The 25,499-nt window shown below is 39.2% G+C and overlaps 1 protein-coding gene across 2 annotated transcripts in view; it reads left to right on the top strand.

Moving 5' to 3' along the window:
* Positions 1 to 16,981, top strand: part of efnb3b (ephrin-B3b) — a 64,122-nt gene extending 47,141 nt beyond the window's left edge. For both annotated transcript variants that reach the window (XM_046851865.1, XM_046851864.1), the window contains 3 exons: positions 7,893 to 7,985; positions 11,233 to 11,301; positions 13,318 to 16,981. In XM_046851865.1, coding sequence (XP_046707821.1) covers positions 7,893 to 7,985; positions 11,233 to 11,301; positions 13,318 to 13,745 — 590 coding nt within the window. In that variant the 3' untranslated portion in view covers positions 13,746 to 16,981. The remainder of the gene's footprint in view (positions 1 to 7,892; positions 7,986 to 11,232; positions 11,302 to 13,317) is intronic.
* Positions 16,982 to 25,499: the final 8,518 nt, after the last annotated feature.

Here is a 25,499-nt window from a genome sequence, read left to right as displayed (position 1 = left end):
TGTAGGCAATACAAAAAGAGCTTTGTTTTATTGATCACTTTATTTTTAGAGTTAACCACCCAAAGCAAATTCACATAATTACTTCAGATCATAAGAAGAAATGACTTAAAAAAAAAAAAAAATTTCCAGCTCTTCAGAATAAACCTCCATCTGTTTATCCCTTTGTCTGTCGACCTCTCTCTCTCTTCCCCGCTCTGACCTGTGTAAGCCCATGGACACCTGCTCTGGCCGAGTGTGTTGTTTATTTGTGTTGTTTGTTGTCCTCGTGATTGGCAGATGGAGTGACTGTGGAGTGTGTGTCGGGGTGGAGACGATTACAGGGTCAGGCAGGTTAACGGTTTTCCTCATGGCTTAGCACCCAACCTGGCAGTCCTCCAGCATCTCACTCCTTCACACACACATACACACACACATTGTTTTTTCTGGACAGCATACTGTTATGGAAGCAGCCTATTATTTATCAGGTGCAGCAAATTCAGACAATACCATCAGTATACTAGTCACGCAGGTATACATTACAGTATACAAAGCTTTATTAGGAGACGCCTGGTGATATTTAATGTCATGACTTCAATATTGGAGCTCTACACCACATATTGCTTTTTTATAACATTGTGGCCTACTGAGTATTCATGATATCAAGTAGCTGATTGGATGATGGTTTTTCTCACTAGAGATATAAACGACTATAAATATTTTGCTTGTAATAATCTGATATCGTACTCTTTTTGAAAACCTGCCAGACAGGTAGACCATAGAGGTGTGCATTGGGACTGGGATTCCACAGCATTTCAAAAAACAGTTGAACGACTGAGAGGTTTATTCTTTTAAGCAGATACGAAGCTTGGGGGACAAAGTAAGACTACATTCATTAACAAGAGATTACCGTGTTCATTTGCTCATCACTGGTAATTGGTCTTGGTCTCTGTGGTCTAAACTAAGCGAACAGTTTTCATATACTGAGAAATAGACGCAATTATAAAAAATAAAAGCAATCTGCTAAATGCCATGAAAACAAAAAAAAATTGTGAGCAGATATCAGAGCCGTAATTTACGCACTTAGTGAATTTCTTTCTGTTTTTTTGTTGTTGTTTTTTTCGGATATAGAGATTTGGAACAATAAGCAGATACAAATATTGGGATTCTGTTACATCTTTATTTTGCTGAAACTTTCCTTATATACTTTTCCTTGTTCTTAGTCAAAATAATTTTTGATTGTCACTTTTCCCCCTTAAATATCTAAAGCTGAATATTCTGCTTTAGGATTTATATTTTTTCAGCACACCATCCACCCCTACATAATATTATCATGAAAGCTATTAAAATGTTTCCATCATTTATTTGTTTCCATTAAGCTTTGTTTAAGCTAAAGTGTCCAACTGAAGGAAATTTCAGATATGATTGTCATAATAATGCCTTTTTCATCATCTGAGCACAACGTTCACCCTAAACATCTGCCTCGAGGTGTAAAACAGGTGCAAAGGTGACATTTTGCTGGACATCATATGTTAAAGCATATAACAGACATTGCTTATCTAAAAGACTGCAGCATATTAAATTTGACATTTGTTTTTAATTTGAGCCAAACTATTTCTTCTCTGCTTTGGTCATCTTTTTTTTTTATGTACGAAAATAGTTGGCAAACTCAAGTTACTGCATCCTTATAACTCAGAAGGCTTTACATTTCAGAATCCCTAATATGGTGTGTGCATGTTCTTTGTTAAAATTCATTTTTTTTTTTTCGTATTCTTTTGAGGCTGGAATTATATGAGTGTTGTGTGTGTGTGTATATGTGTGTGTGTTTTTTATGTTTCTTGCGTGTCTGTAGCCAGGTGTCTAGAGGAGAAGCAGGCAGATCCGGGATGTCCCGGGGCCTGTGCCTTCATACTGTTGGTTAAAAACAAAGAAAACACAGTCAGAGAAAGAGAGATGTGAGATGTAAGAGCATGATGTGAATCGAGCTGGAAAGTGAATAAGTTTCTGAGAACGGAAATGTCATAAAAAAAAAAAAAAAGAGCGGAGATCGACGCGACACGCACAGCACGTGAGCTGACTCACCACTCTCGGCCTGTGCGTACGTGAGCACCATATACATGTCTGCTTTTGATTTGGGGTATGTGTTTGCATAAGTATAAGTATGCGTATCCTCATTTGCAATTATTATGAGGCACATTTATGCTCCAGTGCCAGAGCTGTCACTCTGATATACTCACATGTACCTCAGGAGGCTACTTTAGCTGTCCTGCATGCGCATTCACACACAATCTCACACTCCCCAAACTCCACTCACTCATAGTCTCGCAGGAGCTTTAACCCAGCACTCTTACACACTCCCACACACCAGAGAATTGACCGAGCCTCAGATCGGCTCTCTGTCTCCTTTCAAGAAAATTAACCACAGGTTGATTGTTGAAGCAAGAAAAAAAACACATCATGTTGGTTTATAATTAGTGTAACAGTTACCAGTGGTATCCAAGTAATATTATACTGCCCAAATTAATGTATAAGATACTGTATGATGGCATTGCACTATAAACCATTTTCTGTCTTTCTTTTTCCCCATTTGGACACTTGCTAATTCCCATCCACCATCTAGCTCTTGCTCTATCATAAAACTGCTACCAAGTGGGGAGGAAGAAAGCTATTACATGCTTCCTCAGAGAGACACAAAGCTTCTATATGATTGACAGGGAAGAAAGAGAATTCTATCCCTCCAACCCAGAAAGCGACCAATTCAGCTCCTTTGGTTGTGGCATCTCCAGGATCCTAACTCAAGATGTCCTGATGATAAAGCGAACAGTTTTCTGTACCACTGCACCACTCAGGAGTTCCTCTGCACGACTTTATCATCCTCGACTTGGACACACGTCTATCGAATCTGCGATGAACCAAGCCGCAGTACATTAAGTAGCATCAAAACCTTGCTGTTTTTCAGTAGCAGAGACACGCCGGTTTTCCAACCGCGCTGCAAATCACATACATTTATGCGGATGGTTTTCGCAACGGCTCCACTCTGTCGTTAAACCGCTTCTTTTAAGGTCACACGGCAGCCATATATTTATTTTGGTGTTTATGGCGGTACGTTGTGATTTGTGTTTGATGCCAAGCGTTGTTATTAACTGCTCTTCTGCTCTTGTTTTTGTCCCTGATGTACTTAAAACCATCTCTATGTCTCTCTTTTTCTTTGCATATCAGTCTCTAGCTGCATATCAAACAGTGTACCATTTTAAAAACTTTTAAGGGGGAAACTTGTTAAGACATGGGTGAAGTTGTACAACTACTAAATAATGAAGTTTGGCAAGTTAGACACACTGTACATAGTGAATGTAGTGGCGATACTAAAGGCAGTTTATTTTAAGTCGGAAAATGTAGGATTTGAAATTCAGTAGTTGTTCTTGTTCCTTCAGCGATGAGGCGCTGTGCGGTAATTTATCATTTCCGTTTACTGCAAAACAACACTGAGCGGGTTTGATATATTACTACCCTAACACCCTACATCATGTATTACATATTCAAATACATGTGGTTTAGTGTAAGAATGAAATGCACACTTAGCCATTTGCAATGCAGCTTATGCCTTCCTTACACACCCTCTCCTCCAGCTGTCCTCAATCACTTAATTGCTTACGAAGCCTTCATCAATAGCTTATATCATTTTTATGAATGTGTTGCGTGTGATTTATAAAGTCTTGTTCAGTTACAGGAAATATGAAGCAGGAGCCAGAGATATAAATTGTGAACCGAAGCGAATGGGAGCTCAGCTCTCCCAATTCAGTCTGCAAGAGAAAACACACCATAATTCACATACACACAGTCCAGCACACAGAGAAACACTCACACTGCTGTCTTTGCAGCGGTTTTTCCATTGAACTCTGATCTAACACTGCCATGCCTCTTTCTAAACCCGAATCCGAACTTTAACCGCAGGATCCAAAACAGAATCCGTGTGGCTTTCAATTCCACAAATTAAAATCAGTGTTTTGTGTGACAAAGCTTTTTTGCTCATGGGAACCAACAAAGCGTCCCCACAGCGTCCGACCTTTCATGTAGTCCTTTCATTGTGGGGTCACTTGTAAAACAAAACAAAACAAAAAACAAAACACTTTCACACACACCGACACACTGAGACACTCGAAGGCTTTTTTGTACATCTCTATCTGCAGATAAAACAAGATATGAAAGCAAATCTCACACACACACATTTGTACACACTCATACTCCACTTTCAAGCCAACTTTCTCCACATTTGTACACACACACACACACACACGCACACACAAGCACACACACGCAATCAATCACAGCACCATTCTGAATGGCTCTATCTGCAGATGTGGTGCAAGACGTGTTTTGAATTATGTTTGTGTTTGAAGTTGTGATAAGGGCTGAACATATGTATTCAATTGAGCACCGTTATGAGTTATGTTAGGTCACACACACACTCACTATGAGGTTAGAGAGAGAAAGATACACATACAGTACATACGCACAACACACATGAACACAAACGTCTCAATGCAGTACGAGCTTTTGACCTAACGCTCGTCTGCAGTGCTTCATCACACTGTCTGCTTCAGGTGGTGGAGGTTTTTGGAGAAAGTTAGATCTTTTCTCTCATTTTATATTCTTTCTTTGAAACACATAGTAAAGCTAGAACAGCTGAATGCTCCGAGTGCATCTGGGGGAGCTTGCGTTAGAATTATGAATTTAGAATTTTAACCCGAAGTCGACGTGCCAACTTTTTCTGACTGGTTTCTATGGATGAGGTCCATTTGTTTTTATTCCTGTAAACAGAGTCTGAGGTACCATAGATACTCGTGTTTCACCTCCTAGCAGGTATTTTATTTGCAACAAATGGCAAGTATTACAAATTGGGTCTTGACTCTTAAGTCAATGTATAATCAGATTTAAAAACGTGTAATTGTTAATATGGTGTTTATTCTGAGGAGATGTTTAGTTACTTTCTCAGGCTGCTTTGGGACAGTGTGTAATGTTAAAAGTGATATATAAATAAAATTGAATGGAATTTGCAGTTTGACTAGCTGAATTTTTGTTTGTTTGCAAATGTATAAAGTATAGGATAGGAGATCATTGGGGCTCATTTACTTTGTGGATGTTCCACAACATTAATCATAATTATAAAGGGATTAAAAAAAAAAAACTCGTCTTTTTAATTTAGTACAGAATTTGACGATTACCGCTTTGTTGTTCCCTCAGAGGATTTAAAAAAACATAAGGCATGGCAATATTTCAAACATAATCAGCTTCATTGTTCATTGTCTTCCTGTAACAGCAAACCGTGCCCCATTTTATAGTTTTTGTGTCACTGTGTGTTATATTCAAGTCACTGTGTGTTTGGCCTGACCTGATCTGGGACTAAAGATTCAGTCAACACGCTCTTTAATGTGTCACAGTAACCTGGTACATTTGTAACGTGCATAAATTCCAATAGGCATACGCACACACACACACACACACACACACACACATATATCTACTAAGTGAACTTAACTATAAGTGTCAGACTTGGTTAGCCTGTTTGCAGTGCGCTAAGTACAGCTGACTGTGCTTTTATTTCATTAGCGTCGCGTTTCTCCCTTCTCTACTCTCGTCTCATCTTCACTTCGCTTTCTTTTCTCCTTTCTTCATGAGCAGAGACATTCTGCAGGAGCCTCTGTCCTCCCATTTTCTCTACATCCTACTATCACTGCTTATCATCATCTCAGTTACTTATTCCTCCTCCCTTTCTCTCTCTCTCTCTCTCTCTCTCTCTCTCATCTCAGCCCAAGTCCTTGTCCTCCCTCTTGTCACTTTCCCTATTTCCCTCTCTCCGCTCCTGCTTTCTTTATTTTTCTCATAAAAACACTACAAACAAGCTGTCACAACTTGCTACATCTCTCTCTCTTTTACCGTTCTCTTTCTCCTTCTTCTGTCTTTCGGTTTGCATTTTACGCTCCGAGAACATTTGTTGTTCCACAAATAGCCAACGCCAGGAGTCAGCTCTCTCAAGCTCACGCTCTCTTTCTCTCTTTCCATGTCTCTTGTATGTCTTTTTCTCCTCATTGCAATGTGTTTCCTCTCTGCCCCGCACGTGTTTGTTCTTTATATCGCCCTTGTCAGAAACAGCTTGTCAAAGGCAATCAGTGTTTTGTTTTCCTACTATCTATTTCTCTCTCTCTCTCAATTTTTTTCCCTTTTCCCTCTCTCCCTTTTTTTTTATCATTTTCTCCTCTTTTATTTAATTTGCTCTCTCAACAAGTAATCGCTGTAACCCTGCATGTGATGTTGCTATCACTCAGCCCACTAACAAAAGTGCTTATGTAAGAGTGCGCCCAAAGCACACGACGATGTATAAACACTGATTATTCCTAACATCTTAGTGTAAGCACTTTTATCCATGAAAAAGTGAGTCAGAGCAAAATGCGGTGAAAATGTAGCACATTATTACCCACGAGGACAACCATGTCACGTCTAATGACGTTGCTGGGTCCTGCATGGTCACAAAAGAATTGACTGACGCCTCATGTTTTTTGTTCATTAAGAGGTCAAATGAGTCCTGAGATCCTGCAAGCAGAACGGAGAAAAAAACCCACCTGAGATGTTTAAATCCGGTTTAGCGTCCGTTTTTTTGGAAATTTTGGAACAAATATTTTAGAATCGTTTTTGCTCACAGTGAATTGACATGGTGGTGGTTGTTTTGGACAAAGCAGGAGTGGTAGCGTAGCATCATAGCTATCCCTGCTTGCGGTTGTAAGGCCTTGGCGCCTGTACAGCTTCCTGATTTACAACAGTGCAAACAATTGCTGCTGAATTTCCTTTGCTAACGTTCAAAGAATGCAATGGCACTAAGAAAATACATGCTACTATTCCAACTTGGGTTTAGGGTCTAGAGAGTTTTATACGGATACCGGTGTTATTATATATGGATGATTATTTGAACGTTATACTCTGTTATGTTCTTTTTTGTTGTTGTTGTTTGTTTATTCAACCTTATTTTTCTCTCTGTAATACTTTCTCCATCTGAACTGTTGAACCTCCTGGATTTTTTCTTTTTTATGCTTTTTCATGTGCATGTTGGGGGAACGATGTGAGAGCCCTTTTTTATCGAGAGGATCCTTGGCGAGTGTGTGAACCCTTCAGGTTCTATTTGAGCTCCGAGCTACGGCGGTTTCTTTTTAAATGGAAAAACGTAGCACTTTCCAATTGAGCCTCTGATAAAGAGAGAAAGAGAGGGATGGTGAACGAGTTCCTCAAATTTTCTCCTATCTCATTTCTTTCTCTATCTCTCCAGCCCTCAGTAAATAATAACTATATTAATGTGTATATAAAGACATTCTCTCTCTCTTTCTCTCCCTCACTCTCTCTAGAGCACACACAATTTCTCTCTCTTTTCCTTTTTCTCCTGCTTATTAAAGTTGTACCAAGGACAACTTGTCCTTTAACAGTCTGTTCTCAAGGTCTGGCTTTAAGCATTGTTTAGTCCACCAGTAAGCCAAGTTCAGCCAGGTTCATGTCTGCTTCACGCTGGCCCACTTCAGCTTCTCGCTGACCAGGTCAAGGTGTGTGTGTGTGTGGTGTGAGTTACACTTCAGGAAATGAATGTACTCCAGGGAAGCTTTAAACGAGGACATTTTTTCGAGTTCTGCAACCGTGCACTGATTATTTCTGCACTCCCTGCGTGTGAATTTCGAATGTGAGAATTGTGACTCAGTGTTGCAGAGTGACTGAGTGCGAACGAGGTGTGTGTCATTACTGCGGGGTAATATATACCGTGAGAATGCGTGTGTGCTCGGTCTCATGGATTCATGTAAATAATTCATTCATCTGTGTCATTTTTGATTGCAAAATATATTACCTGGTCCTCACATGTGCATTATGCTCCTCTTCCTCAGCAACGTCGGACGGCACGCGTCAGGGGCTGGAGAGCATGAGAGGAGGAGTGTGTGCCACACAAGGCATGAAGGTGGTGCTTAAAGTTGGACAAAGTGAGTACACGCACTCATATATTACACAAACTATACATTAATGGCCACTTTTAAGCAACTCACACAAGCACACACACATTCACAGTATATAGATTTGCAGTTTGCAAGGGGCAGATTATAAAGTAAACTCGTATGTCCAACTGTCTACACTATCTGCCCCCTCGTAGCACACACAGCTAGCTGAACACTTTGTAGCATCCCTATTAAAGTAAACAAAAATCTGTATATCAGACGGGTCAATAAATTACTCAGTTTATATAGGCGTTAAGGAAAACATCTCTTCTTCTATGTGTCAAACCGTTTGCACATCTACCACAACACTGAACTAAAAATACTGCATGAAATGTGTTAGCAGATACACCGTGATATGCTAATGAAGGAGGTTGTATGTCTTTCTTAAACTGAAATGTTTTGACAAAGCCACACGCATAAAAATAAACTCTTTTTAGCTTTCAGTTCTGTAGACAATCCACGGACATGTTGCAGAGAAAAAGCAAAGCTAATACCACAATCTCCTTAACCTGCAGCCACAAAACTTTCCTACATCCATGCTAATCAGGCTAACTCTTTTAATTACTTTTAACTAGTTTACATTTTTAAGTCTGTCTCCAAAATGTAATATATTAAAATGAAGCCTCATTGTTAATCAGTATGTGTCCTTGCAAATTGAAGAGCTCTGGCGATGTGTTTGCTGAGGCTGTCCCTTTAGAGGTGATTGTCCTTGCACGAGGACCTTTGAGGATCCCAGATATGTTTGCTGTGTTAAACTAGCTAACAACTTTTGGGGGGAAAAAAATCAGTCGCTATATATTTATTACAATAGAAAGTTTTTTCTGTCAGAAAATGCTAGCAAGTTAAACTGAAGGAAATGTATGACAATAAATGGTAGAAAAACCATTCAGAAACCAAGAGTCTGTCTAGGTTATATAGATAACATTTAGCTACTGCAGTCAAAGCCCATCAGCGTGCTTGTATGATCACATTTTTTTTTGTCAGTACTTAAATTAAGGATCAGTAAGTAAATTATTTATTAGCAATTTAATGCAAGTCAAGTCAAGAGGCTTTTATTGTCATTTCAATGAGATGTAGTTTGTATAGTACTCAATAAAAGGAAACAACGTTCCTCCCAGACCAAGATGTCACATAAAACAACATAAATTTACACTGAATCGCAGGACTATGCACAGGACTACACAACTTGCACATGCAAACAACACAACTGACCAGAACACAGAGCTAAATGTGTGAGACAGAAATTGTCTATAAAAAATAATAAATACTGTACAGTTGACAGTGTTTATTTTTCCCCATTATCCATAATTTCTCATGACCTTCATTAAGTTACCATATTAACAATGAACAATATGAAGCTTGCTAGGTTACTTGTTAGTGTCAACTAGGTAGCTTGAGATTCTGTAATTTAGGCAACAAAATGGTTTGTTTACAGAAAGTGTAAATTTTATTAGCACATGTAATTAAACTGGAAAACAATAAGGAATCAAATTTCTTTCCTTTAAGACCAACTTAATAATGCATTATAACCTGCATCCAACCATACATGAGAAACTATAAAAACATTAGACAGCAAGTAGACGAAATATACAGATAATTCAGACAAACACATTAAATGCAATCTAAATGCCTTCACATATAAGTTTATGCATATGTTTCCACTATAACGTGATAGACATCATTATGAAGATCAGTTCATTTCAAGTCTAGTTTTGGATTCTGCCAAATGGTACACATAAAACCTAACTCTGTGTGTGTGTGTGTGTGTGTGTGTGTGTGTGACTGAGAGAGAGAGTAAGAGACTTTAAATTAAAATTTGTTCAAGTGCTCAGCTATTATCAACTGTTGCATTTGCACAATTGCCTGGTCATGATACACACACAGCCATGTAACGTGAGAAACACACACTTCACAGCTAACAGCAAGAATTTGCTCAAATAGTCTCCTTTTCTCTCTATTTGTGTGTGCATCGCTCTTTGTACTCGATCTCCTCCCCATTTTATATGTTCTTTACGGCTTATTCTGTAACTATTATTCAGCTCCCCAGAATACTGTATAAATTTTTGACATTATTAACATTGTGCATTCAAAATATCCGTCTATCCATCGCTCACGCTCACTCTGTTTTTTTATCTGCTCTCTGGCTGAAAGGTCACGTCTGTTTTGTTTGTCATCTAAATAGAAGCCTGGTGCAGATTTCTGATGAGATACAGTGCACAAACACACTCAAATACACACTCAAATACACACACACACACACACACACACACACACACAGACATATTCATATCCACACAGGCAAGCTATTCTGAAAAACAACAAAAACATGACAGTGGCCCATAAGCTCAAGAGGACTGTGGTAGAACACATCTGATTAGCATCTGAAGCACGTGCCTCTGTCATCATATTCATAAGCACTGCTGTCGACTGATTGAATGCAGAGAGCTTGTGATTATTTTCAGCATTATAGAGAACGCTGAGTTTGTTTGAGCTTCACTAGGCAAAGCCATTTAGTAGATTTATGCAGTGGCTTGCTTATAGTCATTGGGTGGGCATAGAACGCATTAAAGGTTGGCAAGTTAAATTTATACAAAATTCAATTTGTTGCTTGGTGCCAAATGAGTTAAATGATGACACCGTACATTCACATTATAGACTTCTTCGCACAATTTTTTTGCCTTATATCTGTTGATCTTGATGGGATCCAAATCTGTCTTCAATTTAGAAGCAACCATACATCCAAAGGGCCTGCATGCACATAGACTATTGTTTTAAACACTACTCGGTTCCTTCCAGCTTTGCTTCCCCAAATATTGTTGCTGTTTAATGTAGTTGGTTTGCTGCAACAGATGATGACTTTGACAGTACGTGACCAAATATGTGACCAGCTTGGACCAAATATAAATGGGAATCAAGTCGGATTTGAAAAGATTGGATTGGTATGATTTTTTTTATTTAAAAAAAATCAAATCTGTGTCAAATATTTTGCACAAGACAGAAAATTGGATTGTACCATTTCACACTGGTCACGTAAATATAGCCATAATATATCTCTTTTATTCCTTCTCTGTAAGACATACTAATTAAAGGATTTGATCAACCTAACTACAGCATAATAACTTTTATGATTATTTACATTGAAATATTCTTGATATATTGCATACTGTTGTAATTTGAGGGCAATGATGGTTTACCCTGTGCCACTGGTTTAATTGATTACAATTATTTTCTATAGGCCCCTACGGATTACCACCAAAATCTGGCAAACCGGACCAGGCAGGTCATACCAACACCAGAAACCAAGGTAAGCACCAAATGCTTTAACTCCAGATTATTATAAAAACATCCCACCATCCCATGCAGCACATCCGACCAAGGACCAAAAAACTCTCCCACGGTCATGGAGAGAAAATAGCAGAAAGAGACGACATATGGCTTGGGCGAGAGGGAGAAGCGGCTGAATGCTGGCACTGCAATTCCGTTTGATATATTCCACCCCTCTGTTCTCTCTGCTTCTCTCTCTCTCTCCTTTGCGTCTGCTGCGAGGCCTGCAAGGCCCATGCCGGAGGCAGTGTATGGTTTGATAATGGCCGTCCTGGGAAAGGAAAGGGCTGCAGGGAAGAGTGGGAAGCCATTTCAAAGAATTATTATTGCCATTAGTTTGGCGCCCCGTTTTTTTGTTGGTCCAGAGAGATGGTGTGGAAGATAAAGATAGGAAGACAGACAGAGAAGATGGGTGGAAGGAAGGAGGGCACAAGTAAGAAAGGGAGGATGAGGACGGAGGTGATTATTAATCATTCTTTGTATTTGTCGGAGGTTTGTTTCGTCAAAAACTTCCAGAACTGTTCTTTATCTCTTAGTCCACCTTCACACTGCTTTATACATTACACACACACACACACACACACACACACACACACACACACACACACACACACTGACTCACAGGCATATACACACTGACTCACATATACACATGTTTACTGAGGCAACTTAGAGTGAAATTTTTATACGGCTAAAAAAGTCACAGTAGAGTGAGGGAAGGAAGGAGCGAGGGAGGGAAATAGGGAGGGTGAAAGAGATAAAGGCCGAGCAGATTTAAGGGGGAGAGGAATGACAGGTAACGAATTTTCAAGTGCAAGAGGGAGGTAAGGATCAGGAGACATGCACTATATACCATCCAGCATTACTAAACCAGAAAAGGAGTGACAGAAGCAAGGGCAGGGATAGACAATGATAAAGAAGTGACACTAGATCTTTCTTATTCTCTTAGTCTGTGTTCAGCCCAGCAAGTGACAAAGCAACAGGCGCCATGATTCTGCTGACAGTGACAAGTGGCTTGGATTGAGCTGCAATAAATCTACGCGATTGGCTCTAATAAATACCTTATACCGATCCTACAACTGCTCATTTCTCTTTACTGCCCATTTAACACTGTTTGATACACAAACACAGAAGAAATCTTTATGACCGTAGTTTAATTATTGGCTGGATTTTATTACAGCAATAAATACATCTTAAACCAAAGTAATACAGTGATGTGTATTAATTATACAGTAGCGTTTATGCAGTTTGGCTACTGCCAAGATTTCAGATCGCAACCTAAAAACATCTGGAGTGCAGGGCTGGGAAATATTAACACTGGACAACATCAGTGTTTGCAGTGACTGTTAGCTGATTGGATGATTATTTTGCAGCTGTTGAATCCTTTCTATATATTCTATATATATATATATATATATATATATATATATATATATATATATATATATATATATATATATATTTATATATAATATATTCAGCGCTACTGTTCTGCTTACATCTTTTTAAAAAGTGCTACATAGGGACTTTATGTTCCAATTTAATTGCCATATTTTGTCTTATCGCTCTCCCTTACTGGACAGTCCACACCACATGCAATAAGAGGAAAACCAAGAAAAGACATGTGGCTTGCTTGAAGGGATGTAGATTTACTAAAGGAAGATCACAAGATGCTGTTAAGAGAGAGAGACGGTCAATAACAGGAACAGACTCGGAGGCACACAGAGAGGGGACATTGAAGAGGGTGCAGGAAAGTGAGAGAAAACAAGAGGAATTGTGGGCTGCATAACAATGTAGCAATCAAGCACATCTGCAGATACAGCCCAAATATTACTGACCAATCCCCTGCTCAGCTTGAGATGCTCTTGTCTCCCTGGCTACCAAACACACACACACACACACACACACACACACACACACTCAAAATTATGCCCATCATTTGGTCTCTTGGCTTTGTATATATGATAACATGGGTCCCCTCTCATTTTTTTTTTAGGTGGCAGCGGGAACACAACTCTTCCGAGAGTGCCTGGTGGGGGTGGAGCAACAGCAGGTGGTGCAAATGGTCCACTCCCCGCATCCAACATTGCAGTCATCGCAGGTGCAGCCGGAGGCTCCGCCTTTCTCCTTCTGGTCACTGCAGTGATTTGCGTTGTTTGCTACCGCCGGCGGCACTCGAAGCATTCAGAGTCGCATCACCCACCACTGTCTCTCTCATCCCTGACCTCACCCAAGCGCGGAGGTGGAGGAGGGGGCGGGAACAACAACGGCTCCGAGCCAAGTGACATCATCATCCCGCTGCGCACTTCAGACTCAGCCTACTGCCCGCATTATGAGAAGGTTAGCGGGGACTACGGGCACCCAGTCTACATTGTGCAGGAGATGCCGCCTCAGAGCCCCGCCAACATCTACTACAAAGTATGAGGACGGGCACGTCGCATTAATGCCAGCCTGCAGTGCCCAGACCACGCCCCCTCACCTACTACCTAAACCATAGCAGTATGAACCGACTTCTCCTGTATCTCTGCAGTCTCAGCTCTGACTGTGAAAACCCCAATCCCTGTGACTGAAACCCACACACACATGCACGCACACACACACACACACACACACACAAACACACGCACACACACGTGCATACAGACACACATATATACACGCCTCCTAAACCTCTGACTCTTGAAATCAGGAGGAGCGTGTTTTAAGTATTGAGAGGAAAATCCCTGTGCGAGGGCTATTTTTTTCTTGTAAGAGCCTGAAAAGCTCTCCTAACATTACACCAGACCCCACGGAGCAAAAGAGAGAAGCAATGGCTTGATGTCTCGTAAAGGTGTCCCTGAGAAACACACCATAAAACGAACCATTGTGAAGTAAAGGCAAAAATAAACGAAAGAGAGACTGAAAGTAAACTGACCCTAGACCAGTGTGAGGTTACCCGAAAATGAACTCTTGAATAATTTACAAATAGCAGTTAAGTTTGTCCCATTTGTGTTTGTAATTCCTCAGCTAAGAGGAGGTGCGCCTGGCTCGGCCAATTACAATGCAGTGCTGCCATCACATGACCCAAGGCCCTGCATTTGATTAGAGGAGTCATAGTCGCATTGAAGATCTTGTATATTTTAATAACGTGTGTATTTTGTGAGTGTGTAGGGTAATAATTATGACACTGCTGTGGCACAGAGTGCGACAGCGAGTGCGCATATCGTGTGCTTCATTTACAGTGTGATGGTATGTGTGAGAGTGTGTGTGCGTGCACGCGTTTATCTGTAAGAGAGCGTTGTACCTGAATGAACGTGAGTTAGACTGTTTCAAAACCAAAACAAAAAATGAGCGAATATCAAAAAGTGTTTTTTTTTTTTAATTGCTTTCACTCAATATAGAATATAATTATATATGAATATTCAGTAAAATAATTTTTAGATGTTTTTTTTTTTTTTTTTTTTGCAAATGTAAAACACCGTATCTGTTTTTAGACATTTTTTTTCTGCCTTTCTTTTTTCTGTGCTTTACAAACAGCTGACCCTGTTTCTCCTTTGTATCATAAGTTAATTTAATACTTTGTATTTCATTTCACAAAATATTTTTTTGTTTTATTTTTTATTCCCCTAGTCAGTCCTCATTTCCCAGGAGTCTCCACTCTCCATGTATATTTTTATAGCTCCTTGTACAATGATGTAGTTTTGAAGCTAGACCTCGTTTTGTGAAAGTGTTGAGGTAGAGGCACAATCTGAGAAGTTTTTTTTTTTTATGTGCAGAGACACTTTCTTTTTTTTTTTACAAAAAAAAGAAAAAAAAGAAAGAGGGAGGGGTAAAGAAAAGAATGCCAGAGCTGCCTATGAAAGAAAAAGAGAAGAGGAACAGATAGAAGTGCAGGGTAAAGACAAAAAGTGATGGGTGGGGTGGGGGAGGGAGTGGGGCCCTCGAAGGATGTCGTGAGGATGGGGGAGGATGAAGGGATGGAGGAACACAGAAGGAAAGATAGAGGAACGGTGGTGGGTTTTTAAACAGACTCTTGAAAGAGGTTGCGTGAAAAAAGTGGGGGTTCGGGAAATGCAGTATTCTCAACTACACCGATGGAAAAAGAAAAGGGATTCGCTCACTCAGTCTCAGTCGGGGAGATGGAAATAGGCTTTCATACACCTGCTCATACTTATCTGAGGTGGAAATATTTGAGGCTCAGTTCAATTCTTCAATTCTTTCACTTTCTCACAACACACCTTAGTATAATATAACAGGTACACACACACATTCCATGGCCTCAGAAAAAAGGATACACTTGAAAAGGCACACAAGCTTTCCAATACACAAACACACACACACACACACACACACACACCAGGAGTTCGCAGTCAAATTTCATTCTGGATGTCCACGTAGACTCCTGATTACCTGAAATGAATTCTGATAGAACTCTCGCACACATACACACATGTACACGCTTTCAGATTACAGCCATGCATTCCAGGACTTTAGTACACACAAATACACACACCATATGTGTGTGTGTGTCTGATTGTGCCAACAGGAGTCTCGTATTTTCAAAATGTGCTCTTTTACATTGCCGTGTGTGCTGACGCTACAAGATGGTTGTTAAGGTAATGTACGCTACTGCTTGTGTTACAGTTAATCAGTATATCAGGTTTCCTTCATTTACGTTCAAAGCTGCATTGAGACAGAGGACCTCACACAGACAGACAGACACACACACACATACACACACAGCCAAATCTGTGAACTTTCAGGCCTTGTCGGTGCATTTAGACTGAGTTTTTGCAAGTGCGAGTTGATCTGGTGTAACATTGCAGAAAGTGAACAACATTGTTTTGTGTCATGTCAATATTCTCTGTTAAAATCTTCACAATCAAGTTGTCAGTGTTGCTTTGTTGTTAAGTGACAAATAAGTATGGTGCATTTATTTGTTGGTCAGCTTTCAACATTTCTGTTTGTTATATCCTGATTTTCGTAAAGCCATGTTTCAGTCCTGTGGATGTGGACTCATGAGTGTGTGTGTGTGTTGTATGCACACACACACACACACACAGATAGAGATCCCAGCATCTGAGGACTATTCAGTGGCCAAGAAGCTGGTGTCTTATCGAAGAGTCCTATAGAACAATGTGGCCTCCTTGACGCAGAAGACACTCTGGAAATACGAACATGTTGGACTTTGTTTTTCCATGTTGTTACATTTCTGTGTTGTTTTTTTTGTTGTTTTTTTTTTCCCTTCTGCAGCCTTTCTTCATATGCTTACTTTCAGCCATGGATGCTGAGACTTGTATTTTGCAGGCAGACAAAAAAAAAAAAGAGAAAAGGAATCAAGAGGAGTGTGTGATTTTTTTGTAGAGAACGCTTCAGTGTGTGCGCGTATACATGTTTCTCTGTGCCAATAGCCAGCAAGTGACGGCCATTTTAAAGACCTCTGCTCCTCTCCAGTTGCCGTGTTGAGACGTTTGTGGGACACTGCATTTGTGTGTGAGATGTTTTCTTTTCTGTGTTCATCCTTCCATCCTTCTCTCCCACCCTTACCACTCCCTCTCTTTCTTTCCTTGCTTTCCCTCCACCCCATACACACCTCTTAGAAAGAGAGGTTTAAAAAAAATCTAGTACATTCCTTTGAAGAAATGTTGATTAAAAAATTGCAAAATTTGTTTAAGCACCAATTTTTGGCCCTGTATTATTTTTATGTGCAAATTCAATTGTGTGTGTGTGTGTGTGTGTGTGTGTGTGTGTGTGTGTGTGTGTGTGTGTGTGTGTCTGAAAGATATGGTTTGGGTATTATATCTTACTGGGGACCAAATAGTCACACAAGGATAGGTTCTTCTGAGTTTCAGCTTACTGAGGTTAGAGTTTAGAGGTTTAGGTATATCATTTATTGGCTGGATTAATAATTATATAAATATATAATGGAAGGCAATTAAAGAGACAGTATATATGTGTATTAATCAGATCTGTATGGCAAGAAAAGCACTTAAACATATTATTTCACTGATTCACATTTTGCTATGATTTGTGCTGCCTTCAGGAAATAACTGAATTCCCATAAGTACACGTTGTCTTCTTAAACTGACTATTTGGGTCATAATTTCAAATAATGGATAGTGTTTCAAGTTACTGACATTTATGTTTTTATTGTGGTAAAAGAAAGGTCAAAAGCCGTTGTCTGTTGATTCTTTAGACTTCTTAAAGCATGGTTCATTTGGACTCGAAGAATGCAAGAAGGAAATAAGGCCATGTGGGGGCACAAGAAGGAAATGTGTCTCATACTGAGCAAAATCAGCAAAGTAAAGACAGGAACATATAAATCTTGTTTTATAGAGCAGTCTCAAAAATATGCACCCATGGATTCATGGCCGTGAAAATACATCCAGCTTAAAACACTAGCACAGTCTGGGCAATTTATTTATTTGCATCCAAGTGTTCGAACATTAGGCATAATTAATATATGTATACTCGAACTTTTACAGCCACAATGGTTACAAATAAACATTTTGTTTGACACCATCAGAACCTATTCTAGGGAATCTTTTCCCTCACACTTCCTATTGACTTTGCTGCAATTCACACAGACATATGAGCAGTTTTTACTAGGAGGATTAATTAGCATGTTTGGATAACAGGTAATTTTCTTTTCTGAACCAGGAACAGACGGGTATGTAGAAACACTGACGAAACAGAGCAAAATCAAGGACAGTGTCAACCAGTAATATTTCTCCTCTCCTGCATGGACAACACACAGTCAAATCGAGGAAAAAAAAGACATTGTTCAGATATAAATAATAGTTTTATATTCAATGTGAGGACAAAACACCGTTGCTAGTGTTAAAAGCATTGGATAAATAGTCTGTTAATTAATTTGTTTTTTTATGAGACTGCAAACACAATGTGGTATGTTATACAAATTTAATCAATTTTATCTGTGGTTTCAGAGTCTTCCTCCCACCACTATTAATACCACGGTTTCCCTTAAGTTCACTCAACATCTCATTATGTATTATATAAGTTGCTTTAAACAGTGGGATTGAGATCATTTTTAGTTCAATTCCAGTCATTCTTACTATTAATAGTAATAGAGCTTTTGAATGTCACCAACCAATTGATCAGTCATTTAGTTTTTAGTTATAAAAGCTGCAACTATAACAACTGGAAATATGGTGAACTTCACCAAAATAAAACTATTTATAATAAAAATAGTAGACATCCTTACTGTAACACACAGATGTTCTTCCAGGAGAACCCTGAAAATCCTGTGGGGAGTGATAAATAGTATATTATACACACACACACACAAACATTACAGTTAGTCTGACCAGTTACCAAAGCCTAGCTGGTCAAACCCGTAAAATATATATTTTTAATTGCTATAGTGTGTGTGTATATATATATATATATATATATATATATATATATATATATATATATATATATATATATATATATATATATATATATGTTTTTGAATCTAGGCTGTAACATTATAAGCAGATTATAAGCAGTAATTTCCAAAATATTTGTAAAGATGGTTCACTAATTTGGCATTTGGATTTTTTTAGCAGAGATGTGGAGTAGACAGAGATGGAAAGCCATAAGGTATCTTTCTGGCCTGAATTCAAACATGAAAATACCAACATCTGGTACTTAAAACGTTGCCATACAGCTACAGGTGATGCTCAGGTAAAATGACTTCCTATTACGCAGTGCTATTGCAGATATATACCAATAGATCCAGGCTTTTCTGAAGAACTTAAATTAGGCTGCAAAAAATGAATGAAGTCAGTGTAATCTGAGGACACACACTTTCATTTTACCTGAAAAAAACAGCTCATTTTAAATATGGAAATCAAACCCCTAGACCATTAGATTCACATTACACATGAATCTCAGATACTCCAATAAATGACATGCTATTCATTCAGTTTTGTTTAGTTTTTTTTATCTAACCATGGTTAATGTTTTTGTGTGAGGGCATGCAGAGGTGCAGAAGGTTGTGGTCTGTTGATGGAGCTTTTTTTGGCCTGGATGAAGAATTTTTGTTTGTTTAGCAGTGAGTGGGATGTTCGGTGAGCTGAGTAATATTTAGCAAAGGACACCATATGCTACCGGGTTGCTAGAATATGGAAGTAATAATGTTTTCAGTGATCTACTATGACTAGGCCCTACAGGGGATTGGTTGGGAACAGAAGAGAGAAAAACATTACCCAGACACGCACACACACACAAGCATAAACTTGCCCTGTGGTCATCATTACTTTGTAATCATTTTTGTCCAGACGCACTCATGCTATGATGAGTATTGATGATGATTGAGTTGATGGCTAACATATGTGGGACACACAGATTTGTATGACCCTTCACACACACGTGTACACACATTTGCCCATATACATGCCTACATATGCATGTGTCCTTGAACTTGAATGATTTTCCTTTACTCACCAAATACCTGAAACTACCTACACCACACACTATTCAACTTTTTAACCACAGCAACAGTTATTTTTCTATTGACTACTTTACCAACTGAATTTTCTCTTTGTTCATTTAAAAGTTGACCAGGGAAAACTAATCTAAAACTTTGGCCTGGAGTGAAATCAATTAGGAGATAATCCTGTCTAATCAGATTTGTTCCAGCGGCGAGTCTCCACAGCTAAAACCCAAGACTGGCCCACTTGACTTAATGTCACAGCGGAGCCGTGTTGCCATGGGGATCCTTTCTGAAGGTCAGGGATAGAGGATTTTTTTATCGAGCTGGTTGTAATTTGACCATTTCAAAAGGTGTCCGGCCGTCTGCATATCAAATAGTGAAGATGAGGAAAAAGGCAAGACATTGTAATAGTGCTGATTGAGGGTGGGGGTTTGGGGGGAGTGAGAGACGAACATGAAAAGCCTTACACAGATCTCTCTCCAATATGACAGGAGAAAGTCGAGGTGAAGAAAGGTGGAGGTTGAAAGTCAACTCTCTCTATCTCTCTCTCTTTGTCTGATTGCACCTGTAGGCGGTGTTGACAGCGAGCGGCTGATGAAAAGATGAGTGCTTAAGTAGTCACCAGGAGTTCTCCATCCTAATCTCTCGTTCTTTTGCACACTAGCCACTGATTTTTCTCTATTTTTCTATCATCTTGTGCTCTTTCATTTGCACTTTCTTCACCTTTTTTACCTCTTGATCTACATATAACACTTTTTTCCCTCCTTTTCTTTCTTCACACTGTTGTGTGAAAAACAAACCAGCCTGCTACTGTTAATAGCGGCTCTGATGACAAGAGCAGCTGGTTTTGGCGGTTAAAAAAGAGAGGTAAAAAACTGATAAAGCGAGTGACGGGATGTCGGATGGAGAGAGTGATGGAGTGTAGAAACTAGGAGGGAGAGAACAGATTAGCGTTTGCATAGCATTGCTGGCGGCTAAGTTGGTATTTATTTCACATGATTAACCTGCATCTATTACTGTGTGTTATCACAGACATATCTGATTACTGTGATGTACAGTTTACAGTCCTACACTGTCTTATGTTTCCTCTACCAGAAAAAATATCCCCACATGCCCTCAGCTTCTCATAGAAGTGTCTGGGTATCTCTCTGTGATTCATAGATAGTTTTATTGCCCTCAGTCACAGTGGTTCTGAGGTGGTCTGAGCTGTGTGTTCGCTGTAACTGGAGAGCACATGGATTATCCCATCTATTCATTTCAGCTCTGTCTATCTCACGACACATGAAAGACAGGAAAAGGCCTTATATGGAAATTGACAAGCTGATAAACTGAACCTGCCACAAGTGTGCAAGGAGCGGTGATGTATAAATTAAGTGACCAGCTAAGCTTTCTGGGAAATGACTAGTCATATGTAACTGATGAGATTTTTTCAGAAAGGTTATTTTATACACTTTATGGGCAAAAGTTTGTAGACACCTGATCATAGGATTTATGTGTTTTTTGAACATCCTATTCCACATTTAGTACCCGTTTGCTATTATAATAACCACCACTCTTTTGGAAAGATGTTCCACTAGATTTTGGAGTGTACCTGTGCAGATTTGTGCTCATTCAGTTACTGTTGTAGGGTGAGGTGAGGAGACCTGGGGTGCAGTCAGGGTTCCAATTCAATCCAATGGTGTTCAGTAGGGTTGAGGTCAGAGCTTTACAGAAGGCCATTCAAGACCTTCCACTCAAACGGTGCAATATCTTCAGGGATATGACTTTGTGCACAGTGGTATTGCCATGCTCTAACAGGTTTGGTTCTTCTAGCTTAAGTTAAGGGAAAATATTTTACATCGGTGGAGTGAATGATCTCAAGTTGCCTGCTATAAAGCTCTGTCCTCAACTTATTACACCTATTAGGATAAATTGGAACGCCGAATGCAGCACCCAGGCCTCCTCACCCTACATCAGTACGTGACTTTACTAACAGCCTTCTGGCTGAATGAGCACAAATATATAAAAAGAGTGGAGGATATTATAACAGCAAAAGGGGACTAAATGTAAAATGGAATGCTCACAAACATACAAATCTTAAGGTCATGTGTCCACAAACTTCTATCCATATAGTGTATAAACTCAAGCATTGCAGTGAACATCAGTACGGCCCAATCATAAATAATTTATGCTGTTCTCATCCATCTATTTCATCCATCAATCCATCCATCTATCCATCATGTGTTAGGATGGCTAAAACTGGCCTACTTATTAAAATCCTGCTAGCAATATTGGAAGCTCTGTAAATTTTCAGAGATATAACTCTATCTCAAATACAGATTAAGTAACTATGTCTTGGCAGTTTTTCACTTAATAAACACTTTACTTTGGTCGGTCATTGTGGCAGTGGTTCCAATGTAATGTGAACGGAAACATTTAGCATGAGGTGGGAGTAGATATAAATTCAGTCTATTAGATGCCCAAACATTACAATCACAATTACACCTTGGGGCAACATACCTTCTTTTTTTTGGGAAACAGGTGGACAACCAGAGAACCCGAAGAAAACCCACACAGAAACAGAGAACATACAATACATGAGTAAGTAAGTAACTCGAGCTTAAGAGCAAACCAGGAACCCTGGAGCTATGAAGCAGACACGCTACCTGCTGTGCTACCGTACCACCTTTTGTAAGATATAAAGAGTTGAAATGGTCTGGGATTTACTACTTACCTCATGAGTAGCTCAGATAAATGATTCACTTTGTAAATCAATGTGGATGCTGATTTGTTGGTTTCTGCCAGTTTAATATTGTAGCAAGTAATAAAGAGACCCGGGGAAATGTATCAGAGAAATTATATACAATTGGCAAATAAGGAAATAAACAGAAGTCAACAGAAACCTTTATATTCAGTGCAATTGGAAATATTGCATAGCGAAGGATTGATCTTATTTTTTGTTATATTGGAATTTTTAAATGCATTCATCATTTACTCATATACACAGTCTCATTGAACAATGAAGTAACAAAACAAATTTTGTCACACTCTCTAAATTGAGAATTAGCATTTCTCAAGGATTTTTTTAAGCGCTTACTCTTTGTAGTTTATAATGAACAGCTCTTAATTGAATTTTTTATCAATGCATATCTGCATCTTTTTTACACCTTGTCATGTACCTACGTGGGTTGAAGGAAAATTATTCTTACATTGTTCACTATGTACTATTTTAAAATATTGTCAATGTAACTAGTAATAAATCCTTCCATCTTAATTTGCCAATTATATTCCATTTCACTTTTTATCTACCCAATTGCAAGGGGCTCTCCTGTGCACAGTCCTCTTCAACAGGTTTTCAATAGAATTCAGATTTACAGTATCTCACAAAAGTGAGTACACTCTTCACATATCAGCCCCCATTTTAGTAACTTATCAAGGGAAAATACTATAGAAATGAAACTTGGAGATATTTTAGAGTAGTCAATGTGCATTTTAAATAGCAGAACAGATTTACTGTCCTCTAAAAATAATTCAACATAAAGCCATAATTGTCAAAATAGCTGGCAACAAAAGTGAGTACACCCTAAGTGAACATGCCAAAACTGTGTACAGAGTGTCAATATTTTCTGTGAGCACAATTGTTTTCTAGCACTGCCTTAATCCTCCTGGGCATGGAATTCACCAGAGCTGCACAGGTTGTTGCTGGGATCCACTTCCACTCCTCCATAATGACATCATAGAGCTGCTGGGTGTTAAACGCAAAGCGCTTCTTCACCTTCTGCTTGAGGATGGCCCACAGGTGCTCAATAGGGTTCAGGTCTGGCCACTCCATCACCCTCACCTTCAGAAAGGCAGTTGTCATCTTGGCGTCATCTTGGGGTCATTGTTGGAAAACTGCTGTTCGGCCCTGTTTCTGAAGGGAGGACATCATGGCTGTTTCAGAATGCCACAGTACATGTTGAAATCCATTTTTCCCCTCATCGAACCGCAGTTCCCCAATAGCAGCAGCACTTATGCTACCACCACCATGCTTGACTGTAGGCAAGATAAAACAAATGTGTACTCCTCACTAGGGCATCACCACAAATGCTGGAAACCATCTGAGCTAAACATTTGATCTAAATCTCATCAGACCACAGGTCATGGTTCCAGGAATTCATGCTCTTGAACAGGTTGTCTTGTGAGCCATGTTGCAGTGAACAGCATGTGGTCTGAGCATTGACAAGTGGACCTTTCCCACTTCTGCAACCTCTAAAGCAATGTTGACAGCACTCATGCGTCTGTTTTTTGAAGCCAGCTTCTGCACCTAACACATAGCACGAAGACTAAACTTCTTTAAGCAACCCATGGGAGGTCTGTTCCGAGTTGAACCCATCTTGGAAAACCTCTGTATGACCCTGACCACTGTACTGTAACTCAGTTTTTAGAGTGGTACTGATCTTATATCCTAGGCCATGTTTGTGGAGAGAAACAACTCAAATTCTCAAATCCTCATAGAGTTCTTTGCCATGAGGTGTCATGTTAAAAATCCAGTGGTCAGTATGACAGAATTGTACTCAAAGTACCAAATTTTAACTCAAATAACAAAATACACAAATTTGTATGGTCCTGTCAAGCAGACAAAACATGAACATAATGAATAGGACGTGTCGCTTTGCATGGTTAAACGACATACAGCTGTTATCACTTAGAGTGTACTCAACTTTGTTGCCAGTTATTTAGACAATAATGACTGTATGTTGAGTTATTTTCAGAGGACAGTTAATCTATACTGCTTTACAAGCTGCACATTGACACTAAAATATATCCAAGTTTTATTTTTATAGTATTGTCCATTGAGAAGATTTAAATGTTTGCAGAAATGTGAGGGGTGTACTCACTTTTGTGAGATAATGTACATCATTCCTTTCTTGACCTGGATTTGTGCTTTGGGTTGTTATCGTGCCAGAAGGAAAAATTTTCTTCATTATTAGTGACATGCAGGTTTTGAGCCAAAATATTGATTGATATTGATTGATATTTTGAGCTAGCCATGATTATCTGTAGCGTGAATAAGACTCCAGTCTCAGCTAAAGTAAAGCCTTAAAGCATAATGCCACCCCCACCATTCTTCACTGACATTGTGGCTATGATGTCATTCTGGATAATAATCGGTCTACTCTTTGTCACCTAATATGTATGTTTTCAATTATGTTTGTAACTTAGCCTCATCAGACCTTAACACATTCTACCACATGGTTTGCAATGATTTTATGAATGTCTTGTCCATTGTGTGATCAGAAGTTTTCAGATACTCATGAAGTTCCATTAAAGTTTCCATAGGTCTCATTCTTCTTCTTCTTGTCATTTTCTCAATTTTTGAGGAACATTATGTTTTTGGTCAATTCACTCTGGTGCTCCATGTTCTCCACTTGCTGATGATGACCTTGGTTGTGTTCCATGGTACATGTGATGTTTTGTACATCTGGTTTTCTACATTTGTTCCCCTCTCGTGATGTTGACGAAGAGGTTCTGTACTTGTGATGTAAGCTCTCTGTGTACCATGGCTTCAGCATTTGGGATAAACCAAGATGATGTAAGAAAAAACATCTGATTTTTATTTTGGAGTTACGCAGGATCATTTAATTGATGACAGGTCTAAGATATTACTTTTGAACATGAGTTGAAATGTAAAATGTGGTTCATTCTGAGCACAGCCACTGCCCCACTAAAAATGATTAAAAATCAAGTGCATGCTTACATATTTTTTTTGGTTGTTGTGTGTTTGCTTTTCACCT

The sequence above is a fragment of the Silurus meridionalis genome, chromosome 6 (genome assembly GCF_014805685.1).
Source record: "Silurus meridionalis isolate SWU-2019-XX chromosome 6, ASM1480568v1, whole genome shotgun sequence".
NCBI classification, from domain to species: Eukaryota; Metazoa; Chordata; class Actinopteri; order Siluriformes; family Siluridae; genus Silurus; species Silurus meridionalis.
Note: the sequence above shows the minus strand (reverse complement) of the source record. Positions and strands in the feature narration are given on the sequence as shown.